The 16,652-nt window shown below is 44.7% G+C and overlaps 1 protein-coding gene across 1 annotated transcript in view; it reads left to right on the top strand.

The window, feature by feature from the left end:
- The first annotated feature begins 9,007 nt into the window (after positions 1 to 9,007).
- The window catches only part of LOC122556138 (segment polarity protein dishevelled homolog DVL-3), a 147,959-nt gene continuing 140,314 nt past the window's right edge, over positions 9,008 to 16,652 (top strand). Inside the window, exon 1 of the mRNA XM_043702621.2 lies at positions 9,008 to 9,717. Coding sequence (XP_043558556.2) covers positions 9,557 to 9,717 — 161 coding nt within the window. The 5' untranslated portion in view covers positions 9,008 to 9,556. The remainder of the gene's footprint in view (positions 9,718 to 16,652) is intronic.

Here is a 16,652-nt window from a genome sequence, read left to right as displayed (position 1 = left end):
GCAACTTCATTATACTGCACTGGAAATGTTACTTAAATTGTTGTATTCAAATCTCTGGAGTGGGATGTAAACCAATAACTGTCTGATTCAGGAGTAAGATATAATGACACCCAACTGAACCTAAAGGTAATTCAGTTATACAGGGCATTGATGAGACCACATCTTGAATACTAAACACAGTTTTCATCTCCTCACTTAAGAATGGATGTGAATGTGTAGGAGATGGTTCAGAGGAGCTTTAATGATAGATGGAAGGAATGGGTTGCCTTGTGAGGAAAGGTTGGACAGAGCTTGTGTCGTGGAGATTAAATGGATTCGACTCAACTATTAGCAAGAGCAACCAAAAAGCTTTATTAATTTTTTTAACCTTTGCACTGCAGAGGGAACACATGCGCTTGGCAAAAAATGCCTTATGCAAGGACCCTGAGCATAATTCAAAACTCTTCTTATACCATTTCTTATCACACTATCAAGGACAAAGACTGTGAAGATTTGAGTTGGTATTCTTTTCATTCCCTTGCTGTGGACATACTGTTCTTATATTTTTCTCTTGTTGAATGTTTACAAAGTTCCGCAGAGACAAGCTGTTCCTTGACTACAGACTTCAGCAAAGTTGAAAAGTGTCAGAAAGATTTAAATATAGTAAAGCATTGTCTTTCAGATTTCAGAGTAAATGGATTTCAGAGTAAATGTTAATTTTGTTAATTTTCCATTACAGCTTGTTTCTAGTCAAGATTTAGTGTTTTGCTGGAAAAGCACAGCAGGTCAGGCAGCATCCAAGGAGCAGGAAAATTGACATTTCGGGCTTTTGCAGGATTGTCACTGACTGGACCTACATTTATTGTCTATCCCTAATTTCCAAGAGTGCAGCTAAGAGGTAACCACATTGCTGTCAATCTGGAATCATGTATGGCCAGACTAGGTAGGTTTGGTAGATTTGCTTCCCTAAAGGGTACTGGTGAACACAGGACATTGGTTAGGCCACTGTTGGAATATTGCATGCAATTCTGGTCTCCTTCCTATCGGAAAGATGTTGTGAAACTTGAAAGTGTTCAGAAAAGATTTACAAGGATGTTGCCAGAGTTGGAGGATTTGAGCTACAGGGAGAGGGAGAGGTTGAACAGGCGAGGGCTGTTTTCCCTGGAGTGTCAGAGGCTGAGGGGTGACCTTGTAGAGGTTTATAAAATCATGAAGGGCTTGGATAGGATAAGTAGGCAAAGTCTTTTTCCTGGGGGTGGGGGAGTCCAGAACTAGAGGGCATAGGTTTAGGGTGAGAGGGGAAAGATATAAAAGAGGCCTAAGGGGCAACTTTTTCACGCAGAGGGTGGTACATGCATGGAATGAGCTGCCAGAGGAAGTGATGGTGGCTAGACAATTGCAACATTTAAAAGGCATTTGGATGGGTATATGAATAAGAAGGGTTTAGAGGGATATGGGCCGGGTCCTCGCAGGTGGGACTAGATTGGGTTGAGATAGCTGGTCAGCATGTGACAAGTTGAACCAAAGGGTCTGTTTTCATGCTGTACATCTCTATGATTCTATAACAGTGGTTGGCTTGATTTCAAATTTCACCATGGTGGGGTTTGAAGCCATGTTCCCAGGATATTAACCAGTGTTCCTGGATTACCACTACACCACCTTGTCCCCTGACTTGTGTGTTCTGTTCAGTTGAATCTACTCATAGGCTATATCATTTCACTTATCACACCCTTTGGACGGTCCAATGGTAATGCCTATTTCAGACAGGAAGTGAAGACATTGGAAGGTCAGGTATTGGTTCTTGTCTCTTTTAAGCAAATTCCTCAGGAAATCTGTCTTCCTCTTGACTTGCTGCTCATGATGTCACAATGGAAATTCACTAGAATGATTACAACTAAAGGATCAAGTTATGTAGGCAGTTGCATGAATTCTATCTGTGTCCCTCTAAGATTGGAAATTGTTGGGGGCATGGGGGAACAGTGAAAAGGGACAGAGAAGAGTGCAATTGAATTGAGATATTTCAAATAATTAAGATATTTGGTTGTGTCATTTCAGGGATGTATTTCCCCTGGTGAAAGAAATTCAGAGTAAATCTTAGAATTAAAGGAGTGAAGTCTGGAACTTTTTTATATGCAAAGGTAACTGCTGAAGTTGAAAGATTTTACCGAGGAATAAGTATGGGCTATTCAATCCCTGGAGTCTGTTCCATCTTTAATCAGATGATGACTGATCTTTACCATAACCCCTGCCTTTGATTATGCCACGTGATAGCCACAAGTAAAAACACTGATGTCAAAAAATTATTGATGTCAATCTTAAAAGTTTTAATTGACCCCTAGCATACAGAGATTGTGGGCGATAGAGTTTTAAATTTCCAGCAACCTTGTATCAACAAGTGTTTCTTTTCAATCTTCCATCACAATATATAACTGCAACGTCAAATACTTCAGATAGTTTGCATCCAGTCAGGAAAACAGGAGCAGATGGAACAATTGTAACAATTGGGGTGGCATGGTGGCTCAGTGGTTAGCACTGCTGCCTCACAGCACCAGAGTCCCAGGTTCGATTCCATTCTCGGGTGACTGTCTGTGTGGACTTTGCATGTTCTCCCCATGTCTGCGTGGGTTTGCTCCGGTTTCGTCCCACAGTCCAAAGATGTGCCGGCCAGGTGAATTGGCCATGCTAAATTGCCATAGTGTTAGATGCATTAGTCAGAGAGGAAATGGGTCTGGGTGGGTTATGCTTTGGAGGGTCGGTGTGGACTGGTTGGGCAGAAGGGCCTGTTTCCACACTGGAGGGAATCTAATTTAATCATCTCATTTGTGTCCTAACATCTACATCAACAGGTGGAAAAGCATTGATCTGAAGTTTCATCTAAAGAGTAGCAGCCCGAAGAATGCAGCACCTCTTGATTTCTGCAAAGATATTTCAGCACACATGATGAGCTCTTTGAAACTATAAGCTGTGGTGAATTGAGAATACCACGTGCCTTGCCTGGTATATTAAGAGCTAAGATTTGGCCATTAATCAATGGAGCTGCCATCAGAGGAACAGAAGTAAACCTTTTGGCCTGTCGAGCTTGCTTCTTCATTCAGTTAGGTCATGATTGATCAGGTTGTGGTCTCAGCTTCACTTTCATGTCTGCTACCGCCACCCCCCCCCCCCCAAACCCATCCCCAATAACCTTTTTTTCCCTTGTCTATCAAAAGTCTATCTCACTCAGCCTTGAACAAATTCAATGACCCAACCTCCATTACATTGGCTTTGATTGGGGTGACTGGAATACGATATGTTGCAACACCAAAGATGTACTTTCATGAATATGGTTGTGACTGAATACAATTCTGCTGCTGCTGCTCATTGCAGAAGGAAGACATTCAAGTCCATTGTGGCTGAATTTAGTGTCACTCCCATGGCTCTTTTGCCATGATCTTGCACATTGTTTCTATTTAAGTAATCATCCAAAGCAATCTTGACTGCCTCAGTTGAACCTGCCTCTATTTTTTCAAAATATTTTTCTGTACACTGCTTTGGTCTCAGAATGCCATCACTTCAATTATTAAGGCTTGCAGGAGGTAAGCATATTTCACACCATAACCATTGAGTACAAAGAACACTCAATTTGACCTGATGATTGGTCATTGAGTCTGTTTTTTTTGGGTGAGACTTAATTTATTTTTATTCAGTTATTGGATGTGGACTTTTCTGACAAGATAGCATTTATTTCTGACCCCTAATTGCACTAGAGAACATGGTGCAAGCTACTGCCTTGAATCATTGCAGACTATATAGTGTATGGACAGCCACAATGTTGTTCGAGAGGGAATTCCAATGTTTTGACCCAGTTACAGTGAAGGAAGGGTATTATAGCTCCAAGCCAGTAACTTGCTGGTGGTGGTGGTGGTGGTGGTAGTGGTCTCATGAGGAAACAATGGCCTAGTGCTGTTGCTGCTAGGCTAGTAATCCTAGATCCAGGTAATATTTTGGAAATGCAGGATCAAATCTGGAAGTCAATCCAATGATGCCTATAAAACCATTGTTGTAAAAGCCCACCTGGTCCACTAATGACATTTAGGGAAGGAAATCTGCTGACCTGACCTAGGCTGGCCTACATGTGACTCCACACTCTTAACTGCCATCTTAAACGTACCAACAAGCCACGCAGTTGTATCAGTGGCTGGAGACATCTCGCTGCAGCTAATGCCAAATTTGGGAGAGCTGATTCACAGACTGTTCAAGCTACATCCTGACACAGTGATGCTCACAGAATTGTACTTAAAAACAAGATCTCTGCCAAATGCTTGGTGGCTAGGGCAACATTGGGACTCAGTGGTTAGCACTGCTGCCTTGCAGCACCAGGGGCCCAGGTTCAATTCCAGCCTCGGGTGTCTGTCTGTGTGGAGTTTGCACATTCTCCCCATGTGTATGTGGGTTTCGTCTGGTTGCTCCGGTTTCATCCCACAATCCAAAGATTTGCAGGTCAGGTGAATTGGCCATGTTAAATTGCCCATAGTATTAGGTGCATTAGTCAGGGAAAAATGTCAGGAAATCGGTCTGGGTGGGATACTCTTTGGAGGGTCAGTGTGGACTTGTTGGGCCAATTGGCCTGTTTTCACGCTTAGAGAATCTAATCTAACATCTTAACCAGCCAGCAGAGGTGGTGAACTTTGGTCTATAGTTGGGAATCTTCAATGTCCATCACCAAGCATGGCTCAGCATCACCACCACTGACTGACCTGGTCCAATCCTAATGGACATAGTTGCTCGACTGAGTCTGCAGCAGAGCACGAGGCCTCATCCTCAACAATCTGCTGCAGATGCTTCTGTTCATGACATTATTTGTAAGAATAACCACTACACAGTTTCTGAGGAAACAAAGTCTCATCTTCATATTCAGACTATCCTCCATCATGTGTGGCTGTATGCCTGCACAAAATGGAACAAATTTTGAACAGATCTAACAACTTAAGACATGGAATCCATGGGACGCTGTGGACATTGAGCAGCAGCAGCAGAATTGTACTCCAACCCAATCTGTAACCTCATGGCACACCATCTCCACCACTGCCATCAAGTGAGGAGATCAACTCTGGTTCAATGAACAATACAGTGGAGCATGCCAGAAGCAGCACCTGTCATAACTAAAAATGAGCTGTCAACCTGGTGAAGCTAGAAAACAGGCCTACATGTGTGACAAACAGCATAGGCAGCAAGTGATAGGCAGAGCTAAGCAATTCCACAACCAATGAATCAGAACAAAGTCTAGTTGTGAATGGCAGTGGCCAATTAAGTGACTTACTGGAGGAACCTCCTCAAGTCTCCCCATCCTCAATGATGGAAGAGTCCAGCATTCAGTGCAAAGATAAAGCTGAATCATTCGCAGCAATCTTCAACCAGAAGTGCTGAATGGATGATCCATCTCGGCCTCCTCCAGTGGTCCCCAACATCAAAGATATCAGTCTACAGTCAATTCAATTCACTGCATGTCATTCACTCAAGAAATGGTTGGAGTCACTGGATACTGCAAAGGCTATGGGTCTTGAAAGCATTTTGGGAATAATGTTGAAGACTGGTGCTATAGAACCTACTGCTCCATGAACCAAGCTCTGCCAGTACAATTTTAACACTGGAGACTATCTAATGATGTAGAAAATTGCCCAGATATGTCCTGTATCCAGAAAAAAGGACAATCCAACTCAGACAATTACTGCCACACTCTTGTTGATAGTAAGGTGGTGGAAGGTTTAATTAATAGTGCTATCAAGTAGCACATACTCAGCAATAATCTGTTCAGTGATACTTGGTTTGCATTCTCCCAGAATCACTTGACTCCTGACCTCATTACAATTTGGGGTTAAGAATGGACAAAAGAGCTGAATTGTAGAGGGGAGGTGAGACAAACTGCCCATGATAACAATACTATATTTGACCGAGCATGGCATCAGGAAGCCCTAGTAAAACTGGAGTCAATAGGAAACACAAGGAAGTTGATTGTGCTTGTTGGAGGTCAATCATCTCCACTTGCAGGACTTCACTGCAGGAGTTCATCAGGGTAACATCTTTTTAACTGCTTTGTCAATGACCTTCCTTCCTTCATAAAGGCAGAAGTGAGGATATTCGCTGATGACTACCCCATGTTCAACACCATTCGTTTCTCCTCAGATACTGAAGCAGTCCATCTCCAAATGCAGCAAGACATGCACAATGTCCAGGTTCAGAGCAACAGTTGGAAATTAACATTCACACCACACAAGTGCCAGGTAATAACCATTTCCAACAATTAAGAACCTAATCCGTCATCCCTTGACATTCAATGGCATTGAATTCCCCCATAATCAACATCCTGGGGGGTTACCATTGACCAGAAACTGGAGTAGACTGTCAAAACACAGTGACTACAATAGCAAATCAGAGGCTAGTGAAACAACTAACCTGACTCCCTAAAGCCTGTAGACTAGTTAGTAAGGTTAGATCATACAGAATCCATGGATAGATAGCCAATTGGATACAAAATTAGCTTGATTGTAAAAGATAGAAGGTGGTGGTAGAGGATTTTTATTGGGACTGGAGGCCTGTGACCAGCAGTGTGCTGCAAAGATTGGTTCTGGGTCTACTGTTGTTCATCATTTATATCAATGATTTGGATGAGATTATAAGACTATGGTTAGTAAGTTTATGGATGCCACCAAAATTGGCTGTATAGTACAAAGAGATCTTGATCAGATGGGCCAATGAGATGAGAAGTGGCAGACAGAGTTTAATTTAGATAAATGCGAGATGTTGCATTTTGGTAATGCAAACCAGGACAGGTCTTACACAGTTAATCGCAGGACCCTGGGGAGTGTTGTTGAACAGAAGGATCTAGGGGTGCAGTTGATAGTTCCGTGAATGTGGCAGCACAGATAGCGTGATGAAGGCAACATTTGACATGCTTACCTTCATTGGTCAGAGCATTGAGTACAGGAATTGGGACATCATGTTGTGGCTGTATAGGACATTAATGAGGCCACTTTTGGAATACCACATACAATTCTAGTTGCTGCAGGAAAGATATTGTTAAACTAGAAAGGGAACAGAAAAATTCACAAGGATATTGCCAGGACTGGAGGCTTTGAGTTATAAGGAGAGGTTGGATAGGCTGGGACATTTTTTTCCCCTGAAGCATTGGATGCTGAGGAGTGACCTCATAGAGGTTTATAAAATCATGAAGGACATAGATAAGGTGAATAGACGAGGTCTTTTTCCCAGAGTAGGGGAGTCCAAAACTAGAGGGCATAGGTTTAAGAGGGGAAAGATTTGAAAGAAACCTGAGGAGCAAACATTTTCACACAAAGGATGGTGTATATATGAACAAGCTATGGAAGAAGTGGTAGAGGTGGGTACAACTACAACATTTAAAAGACATTTGGACAGTTATGTGAATAGGAAAGGTGTAGAGAGATATGGGCCAAATGCAGGAAAACAGGGCCAGTTCAGTTTAGACACCTGGTCGGCATAAATAAGCTGGATGAAAGGGTCTGTGCACGTGCTGTATGACTCTATAATTCTCTATGGATGAATGCAACTCCAGCAACACTCAAGAAGCTTGACACCATCCAGGACAAAGCAACTCACTTGACTGGGACTGCATCCACAAACATCCTCTCCCTCCACCACAGACGCTCAGAAGCATTAGCGTCTACCAACTACAAAAGGCACTACAGGAATTTACCAAGGCTCCTTGCACAGCACCCTCCAAACCCATAACTATCACCATCTGGAAAGACAAGGAAGCAGATACCTGGAAACACTACCACCTACAAGTTCCCCTCCAAGCCACTCACCATGCTTATTAGAAATATATTGCCATTCCTTTAATGTCACTGGGTTAAAGTCTGGAACTCACTTTCTGATAGCATGGTAGGTGTACCTAAAGAAAATTAACTGTAGCAGTTCAAGAAAGAAACTCACTACCACCTCAAAAATAAAGAGGAATAGGTAATAATGTTGACTCAGCTAGCAAAGTGAAATGAAGTGAAATAAAAACTGCTGCCCTGTCCTTCTAGGTGGCAGAAGTTGCAAGTTTGGAAAGGGTTATCGAAAAAAGCTTGACAGTTTGCAAAAGTGTTTCTTCTAGATGGTACATTGTGTATCCATGGTGAAGACAGTGAATGTTGAAGGTGGGTGTGGGGGTGCCAGTTGACCAGGCTGCTGTGTTGTGGATGATGTAGAGCTTTGTCAGTGTTGTTGGATTTGAAATCATCCAGATAGGAAAATCAGAGGTTATGGTTAAATGCAGGAAAGTGGTCATGAGGAATATTGTCAGATCAGCTTATGGTGGAGCAGCTCGAGGGGCTGAACAGCCTACTCTTATTTTTAGTTTTATGGTGGGCACTATTCCTTCACATTTCTGGCACATGCCTTGAAGGGTGGGTAGGCTGAGGACTCAGCAAATAAGTTAATTGCCATAGAATTCCTAGCCTCTGACCTGCTTGTAGCCACAGTATTTATTTTGCAGGTGCAGTTGAGTTTCTGGTCAATGGTGAACTTTCTCTAGAATATTGATCATGGGACATTCAGTGATGGTCATGCTGTACAATCTCAAAGGGAGATGGTGATATTCTTTTCTGTTGAGATGTTCATTGGCTGGCATTTGTGTCATGTGAATGTTACTTGCCACTTATCAGCTCAAGTCTGAATATTGTCCAGTTCTAGAATAGTACCTGAGCATTTACTAATTTAACTGTATACTGGGCTCTGCCTGTGTCTAATGTGCGCTATGACACCTTCTGCATTTCCACTCTTAGCATGCCAAGTTCTATTGCTGCACAATGCCAGTTTCAGAACAGCTGCCTAATAAATCATTTGCCCCAAGGGGGGTGGCATTGTGCCCTGACTTACCCCCAACTGAGTTCACTATCACCCTCCTCCCATGGCACTCCAGCGGTCTGAGTGAAAGTGGGTTGTGGTGGTGGGGTGAGGGGTTGTTTGCCAGCTGTCAGCCTGCCGGCCATGGCTGGGCTGGGCTGTGCCGGGGATTGATGGCACTGGCGCTGTGACGGGGCGGCCGCTCCCCTCCCCGTCTGATTGGGGTTTGTGTGGCCGCTGTCAGTGCTGGGCGGATCGGATCGAAGCTCAGCTCAGCTCAGCCTCCCGTGCTCCGACCGGCCTGTGTGGGATCGGGGCCGGGAGGGAAGACCGTGGGGGTGGAGGTCAGAGAGAGAGAGGCAGAAGATACAAAGTATCGGCCAGGGAAAAGGGAACAATCAACGGGAAGGATACAAAGTATCAGCCGGGGGAGAGGGAACAATCAGCGGGAAGGATACAAAGTATCAGCCGGGGGAGAGGGAACAATCAGCGGGAAGGATACAAAGTATCAGCCGGGGGAGAGGGAACAATCAGCGGGAAGGATACAAAGTATCAGCCGGGTGAAAGGCGATACAGTCAGCGGGAAGGATACAAAGTTGCTGGCGGCAGAAAGGAGCCATCCAGACGGCTGCTGTAGCACAGGAGTCAGGCGGCCGGCTCGGAGAGTGTGGGCCTGTCGGACAACCGCGAGGGTCGGAGCCAGGGCTCCGCCGGCCTCCTGGAGCCGGTCATGGGGGAGACCAAGATCATTTACCACATCGATGAGCAGGAGACCCCGTACCTGGTGAAACTGCCTCTGCCAGCGGACAGGGTCACTCTGGCCGACTTCAAACATGTTCTCAACAAACCCAACTACAAATTCTTCTTCAAATCCATGGACCAGGACTTCGGGTGAGGCTGGGGATGAAGGGGAGAGAACATTGTCCAAGGGGGACTGACGTGGGTGGGGGGAAGCATCGGTGTTAGCTGCAGCTCCCCGGGACAGGGCTTCGGTGCTTGTTTCCGAGGGTTGGAATTTGGCCCTTTGGCTGCTCAGTGACCCGGGGCTGGGTTTATTCTTGGAGTCTGGGATGGGAGATGATCTCTAAAGGCCCCGGAATTACGTTTATTGCCAATGTCTGGGAACAGGCTTCGTTTACGCAGGAGGAGAATTGCCCCTCCGAGGCCTCTCTCTCCCCCCCCCCCCCCTTTCTGCCCTGAATTTAACCCGGGGGAAAGATGCTCCCACCTGGGCTGCTGGGGCATTTCCCGTGGCCTTGCCCTTCCGTGTTCAATCTGTACCGGGAACCAGAATCCCTTCTCCTCTTCCTCCCCTGAAAATCCGCCAGGGGCCGGAGTCCGGCTAGGCAGGGGGTGAAATTCCGGCTCCGGGCTTCTCGCCAACCCCGACTCCCCCAAAATCAGGCCGGGAAAATGGCGGAACCTCTTTGTTTTGAGCTTTTTGTTGTTGCTGAAAGTTTAATATATTTTTAATGGGACAGAAAATTCCCCACGGCCTAAGCTTGGCTTCCTGGGGAGAGGTGGCGTTTCTAGGGATTAGGGAATCCCATTCCTGCTGTCAGGAGTTTGGAGAAAAGCTGCTCCAGCAGCTGAGGCCTGGAGGAGGAGGAGATGTCTCTGTGACAGCTCCAGGCATTGAGTAGGTGTTGAAATTTGACATTGTCACTCCACAGTAAGGTGGAAACCGCAGTTTATTGAGACATTCGGATTGAGAAAATGCAACAACGATGCATTTGTATAGCCCTTTAACTGCAAAACATCCAAAGGCACTTGGCGTGAGCGTTAGCAAACAGATTTTAATATCCACCCAGCCAGAGATTTTTATTTGTTGAGGGGTGGGGAAGGTGCGAGCTGGTTAGGAGCATCTTAAAGAAAGGGAGGCGCAGAGAGCAGGGAAAGAATTCTAATGCTCGGGGCCCAGGCAGCTGAAGGTACAGACACTCTTGGTGGAGTAGTGGAACTTGGGATTGTGCCGGAGAATTTGGGAACTGTCGAGATCTCAGAGGATAGTAAGAAGGTAGGGATGATGAAGCCAGGCTGCGAGAGTAACCATCTGGAAGTGAAACAACTTGGATTGCACTTTCAAATGTAGAAAGCTAAAGCCCCTTTAGGCGGACAGAAGAAATAAATAAGACAGTTTCGTGGTCCATCAGGCGTCTCTGATCATGTGTGTCACATGGGGTGCAGCCATTAACCTGTCCCTGGCCGTTATGCAGACACTACTCAACTGCTGCACGCTCCAATTTCGAGGTTTTATGGCCTTGGCACATCTCTGCAGTTTCAATTGTATTTCCAATATTTCTGTCAGTGCTTAAAATTTCACTTCCAATCCCCATTTGTATCCCAGTGAGTGAGTGAAAAAATGTTACATTGTTCGCTTGTACTGTGGATGCTCAACCAACCCATAGGAACATAGCATTTAGGAACAGGATTGGATCCTTTGAACCTACTTCAGCATTCAATAAGATCATGGCTGACCTGGTTTTGGTTTCAATTCTAGTTTACTGTCAGCACCCCATAACATTTGCTTCATTTGTCTGTCAAACTCAGAATGAATGTAACACATTATGCAGTACTGATAGACACAAGTCTATTTCTGTCATCGAGGAACACTGGGATGCTGGTGGGGACAAATCTAACTCTGTATAATGCAGGAGTACTTTGGTGGTCTGTCATTGTATAACGCTGGTGCATAGTACTGGTGGGGACAGGTATGTCACTGTATAACACGAGTACATTATTGGTGGAGACAGGTCTGTCACTGTATGGCACTGGGATACTGTACTGGTGGGACAGGTCTGTTATAATGGTGGGTACAATACTGGGAGGACTGCTCTGTTATTGTATAACACTGGGGTACAGTGGTGGGTATAGGTCTGTCACTGTAACATGGGTACAGTACTGTTAAAACAAGTCTGTCACTGTAATTCTGGTGTATGGTGGTGGGTACAAGTCTGTTGCTGTATAACACTGAGGTAAAGTACTGATGGGAGAAAGTGAGGACTGCAGATGCTGGAGATCAGAGCTGAAAAATGTGTTGCTGGAAAAGCGCAGCAGGTCAGGCAGCATCGAAGGAGCAGGAGAATCGATGTTTTGGGCATAAGCCCTTCTTCAGGAAGAAGGGCTTATGCCTGAAATGTCGATTCTCCTGCTCCTTAGATGCTGCCTGACCTGCGCTTTTCCAGCAACACATTTTTCAGCACTGTACTGATGGGGACAGGTCTGTCACTGTATAAGCTGAAAATGTGTTGCTGGAAAAGTGCAGCGCCAGAGACCCGGGTTCAATTCCAGCCTCAGGCGACTGACTGTGTGGAGTTTGCACATTCTCCCCATGTCTGCATGGGTTTCCTCCGGGTGCTCCAGTTTCCTCCCACAGTCTAAAGATGTGCAGGTCAGGTCAATTGGCCATGCTAAATTGCCCCGTAGTGTTAGGTAAGGGGTAAATGTAGGGGTATGGGTGGGTTGCACTTCGGCGGATCGGTGTGGACTAATTGGGCCGAAGGGCCTGTTTCCACACTGTAAGTAATCTAATCTAATCTAATCTAAAGTGGAAACAGGTCAGTGCTGTACAACACTGGGGTACAGTACTAGTGGGGATAAGTATTTCTTGAGGGTGCAGTACTAGTGGGGGCAGGTTTGTCACAGTATTTGCTAGTTGATGTGTCATCATGGCATAATACTAGCCTGTGCAGAGGGAATGAGTTGAGAGAATATATCCTCAACAACTTGGATTTATTTAGCATGCTTAATTGACTATAAAACATTTCAATGTACTTCACAGGAGCATCATCTGGTAGTATTTGGCACTGACCTCATTCTCAGGATATTGGAACAGGTGACCAAAGGCTTTGTTAGAGATGAGCTTTTACGGTGTGTCTAGAGGAGGGCGTGAGGAAGAGTGGTGTCGGTTAGGAATTGTAGGAGTTTGCTTTCTAAACAGCTGATGACATGGCCAGTAATTTGAATGATTAAAATTGGGGATGTGTGATGGATGATAAGAGAAGAAATGCACATCTTGGAGCATTGTGTGTAGTGGATATAATGGATAAGATGGGGCAAGACCTTGTGAAGATTTGAACAGAGGGATGAAAATTTTAAACCAATGTCAGTCAACAAGCATTGAGCATTGAGCTGACAGGGGAAGAGAATTTGATGTGAGTGACAGAAGGGGCAGCAGAGTGTGGATTAGCTCTAATTTTCCATGGCTGTAAGTTGAGAAGTATAACCAGGAAGAAAATAAATAACTGAATACAGAGCTAACAAAAAGTTATCTACAGGTTGTGTGCCCACATCCTGATGTGGGATTTGAAACCAAAACTGAATCTGGTAGGAAAAGCAGAAATATTATTTTGCAGTATTATTAACAAAATATCAAAGACTCAGCTCATATGTTCGCTTAAATTCAAGTGAGCTAACATGTCACCTGTATAACAATGAGGTGGCATTGGGATCTGCTTGGTAGCACATTGGTCACTCACTCAGATGATCAGTCTCCAGCCCCTCAGTGGGAACTGAGTTCTCTGTAAGGGAGCCTATTTGTTTTATGGAACAATGTAGAGGAAGCTTTACTATGTACCTAACCCCATGCTGTACCTGCACTGGGAGTGATTATTGCGATGGTGTGGAGGGAATGTTATTTTGTATTTTATCAAAGTCACAATTGACATCCTTTGTGACTATGACAAAAATAAATTATTTCTTCATGCTCTTGAAGACTGGTCTGCAGGCTTTGCAACAATTGACTGCACCATCCTCTTCCAGCTGGGTGGAACTGCACTCACCTGGTTCCATTTCTTTCAATCTATAGCCGAATAATCACAGGCATGGCATCCTGTCCTGCTCCTGCACCATTACGTTTGGAATGTCCCTTGCATCCTCCTTGGCCCCTATTTGTCATTCATCTGTTGCCCCTCAGTGACATCATCAGAAAACAGAATGCCAGGATCCACAACTGTGTTGAAGCCACTCAGCTCTATCTTTGCCACCAACTCTCTTGAATCCACCATTCTGTCAAAATTATCAGGCTGTCTACATCTTAGTGGGTGGCACAGTGGTTAGCACTGCTACCTCACAGCGCTAGAGACCCGCGTTCAATTCCCGCCTCAGGCGTTCTCCCCGTGTCTGCGTGGGTTTCCTCCGGGTGCTCCGGTTTCCTCCCACAGTCCAAAGATGTGCAGTGTCAGGTGAATTGGCCATACTAAATTGCCCGTAGTGTTAGGTAAGGGGTAAATGTAGGAGTATGGGTGGGTTTCGCTTCGGCGGGTCGGTGTGGACTTGTTGGGCCGAAGGGCCTGTTTCCACACTGTAATGTAATCTAATCTAATGTAATCTAATCTTCATACCAGTGCCAATGTTACAACTGCCTATATGCACCTCTATAATATCGCTGAAGTCTCAATTGATCTGTTGCTAACATCCTCATTAATGCCTCCAGACTTTACTATTTCTGGGTACTTTAGCTGGTTTTGCATTCTGGATTCTTCCAGGGCCAGACAACTCTTGATCTTATGACAGTCCTGGTCAAATACCTAAACTCAAGTGGGGAGAGAAAAATTACTGCCTTTGGCAGTATATTAGCATTTGATGGAGTGTAGGTTCAAGGGACTCCAGCCAAATTGAAATCAATAGAGATCAGGAAAATGTCTTCACTGGTTAAAGTCGTAACTATTATAAGGGTGGATTATGATAGTTGTTGGCGGACTGTTCTTCTTGGCATCATGACATTGGTGCAGGAGTTTCCTTGCTCAGTGTTCTAAATGTAACCATCTTGAACTGCTTTATTAATGACCTTCCCTGCACTTTAAGGTCAGAAGTAGGAATGTTTTACTGATGATTTCACAATGTTCAGAACCATTCGTGACTCCTCAGATGGAGAGCAACACCATTTTCTCATCTGTGTTCAGTGTGCAGAGAGCTTTTCTCTGTAACTAACCTCATGCTGTCCTAGTGCTGGGAGTGTTTGGTGTGGACAGTGTAGAGAAAGTTTTGCTTTCAGTTCAAAAGAGCAGAGGGACCTTCAGTCTGTATCTAACCCTGTGGAGTGCATGCTGCCTGCCATATGAAACTGCTTCAGTTCTAAGTACTGACATATTTGTCCTTGGTGAGAAAATAAATATTGATTTAGCACCTTCCACAATTTTGGGATAAACATAACTCTCAAAAAAAAAACTTTTTAAAGAAATGTCCTTTAATTAAGTGCATGTTATCCATAGGGCGTGTGTAGCAGGAATGGTTTTGGCCGATTGAGCAGCAAGTGGGGAGTTCCGATGGGAATTGCTGTCTGGAAAATTTGTGGTGCGGAGCTGACCGGAGACGTATGACAGGCAGCTTCTGGAATCTACTGGTCTCTGGCGCTGAATCAAAAACCCTGTAGTTTTAATGTGCAGTCCTGTGTGTGTATGTGGAGGATTGGAGGCTGCAGCTTAGATCTGGGGCAGGCTGCCTCCTGCATTTTTAACATGGTCACGCGGTGTGATTGATCAAGTTGGTCACAACTCGAAGAGGCACTGATGAACAGTAGGTATATTACCTGCACTGCCCTCCTATATTATAGCTGTGCTAGTGCTTTGGCAGGTGCCTTCAAAATGCTTTGGGGCAGTCTGAAGTCATGAAAGCTGCTTTAGAAATGTGCATTCTTCTTTTTACTCAGACCCAGAACCTCTGTGAGCTTTAGGAAGTAGCTGGTGTCAATACTGCCTTAGTTGCAGCATGTACTGGTATGTTGTGCAGCTAAAGGTCAAGAGTTCGTATCCCAGTATGGCAAATTGTGGAATTCAATTTTGTAAATCTGATTTTAATTTGTGAGCTGGTGGCAGGGCTAAGATGATGTGAAAGCTGTTGGATTGTTATTAATGAAAAAAAAAAGCTCAGTGACATTCTTGAGCAAAGAGAAATCACTTTGACCTCTATCTACATCCAGATCCAAAGTAGTTAGTTATTCTCGAGTGGAGTGACAAGGCTAATGTTTTGGGGGCAGCACAGGGGTTTGAACCCGACCGTGACAAATGGTAAAATTTGAATTTGCTAAAAAATCTAGAATTAAAAAAGCAAGCCTAACAGCAATTGTTGAAAAACCCTCCTGGTTCACTCATGTCCTTTAGGGATTGAAATCTGCCATCCTTTCCTGGTCTGAACTGTGATTCCACATCCAGCTGTGTAGTTGGTTCTTAAATGTGCTCCAACCAATTAGGAATTCAAATAAATGCTGGCCCAGCCTGCAGTACCCACATCCCATGGAAAAAAAGGAACGAATCTTTGATAAGTGCTGTTAGTGAGAAATGAGGACTGCGGCAATTCAAGAAAGAGGTATAGCTGAGTTCAGCTAGACAGGTAATCCACTTTAACTGCCTTCAGACATGGCTTAATAGGCCTCATTTCAAAACCAATTAGGGATGTTCAACAAATGCTGATCCTGTCAATGATGCTTATGTCCCTTGAAAGATTTTAAAAAAATGGCAATAAATGCTGGCCTTGTTCATGTCACTAGCACTCCAGAACCATGCAAGCTGTACAAAGGGGGGGGAGTGGGGCGGGGCAGAGCTAGAGGGAAAAGGTTTAGGGTGAGAAGGGAAAAATTTAAAAGGAACCTAAGAGACAACCTTTTCATGCAGGGGGTTGTGCGTGTATGGAATGAGCTGCCAGAGGAAGTGATGGAGGCTGGTACAGTTACAACATTTAAAAGGCATCTGGATGGGTATATGAATAGAAAGGGATGGGGCCGGGTGCTGGCAGGTGGGACTAGATTGGGTTGGGATATCTGGTCGGCATGGACGAGTTGGACCGAAGAGTCTGTTTCTGTGCTGTACGTCTCTGTGACTATGATTTTA

The sequence above is a fragment of the Chiloscyllium plagiosum genome, unplaced genomic scaffold, assembly GCF_037043375.1.
Source record: "Chiloscyllium plagiosum isolate Xiang-an unplaced genomic scaffold, Cpla_swu_hap1 HiC_scaffold_13, whole genome shotgun sequence".
Lineage (NCBI taxonomy): Eukaryota > Metazoa > Chordata > Chondrichthyes > Orectolobiformes > Hemiscylliidae > Chiloscyllium > Chiloscyllium plagiosum.
This window is presented reverse-complemented; position numbering and strand designations above follow the sequence as displayed.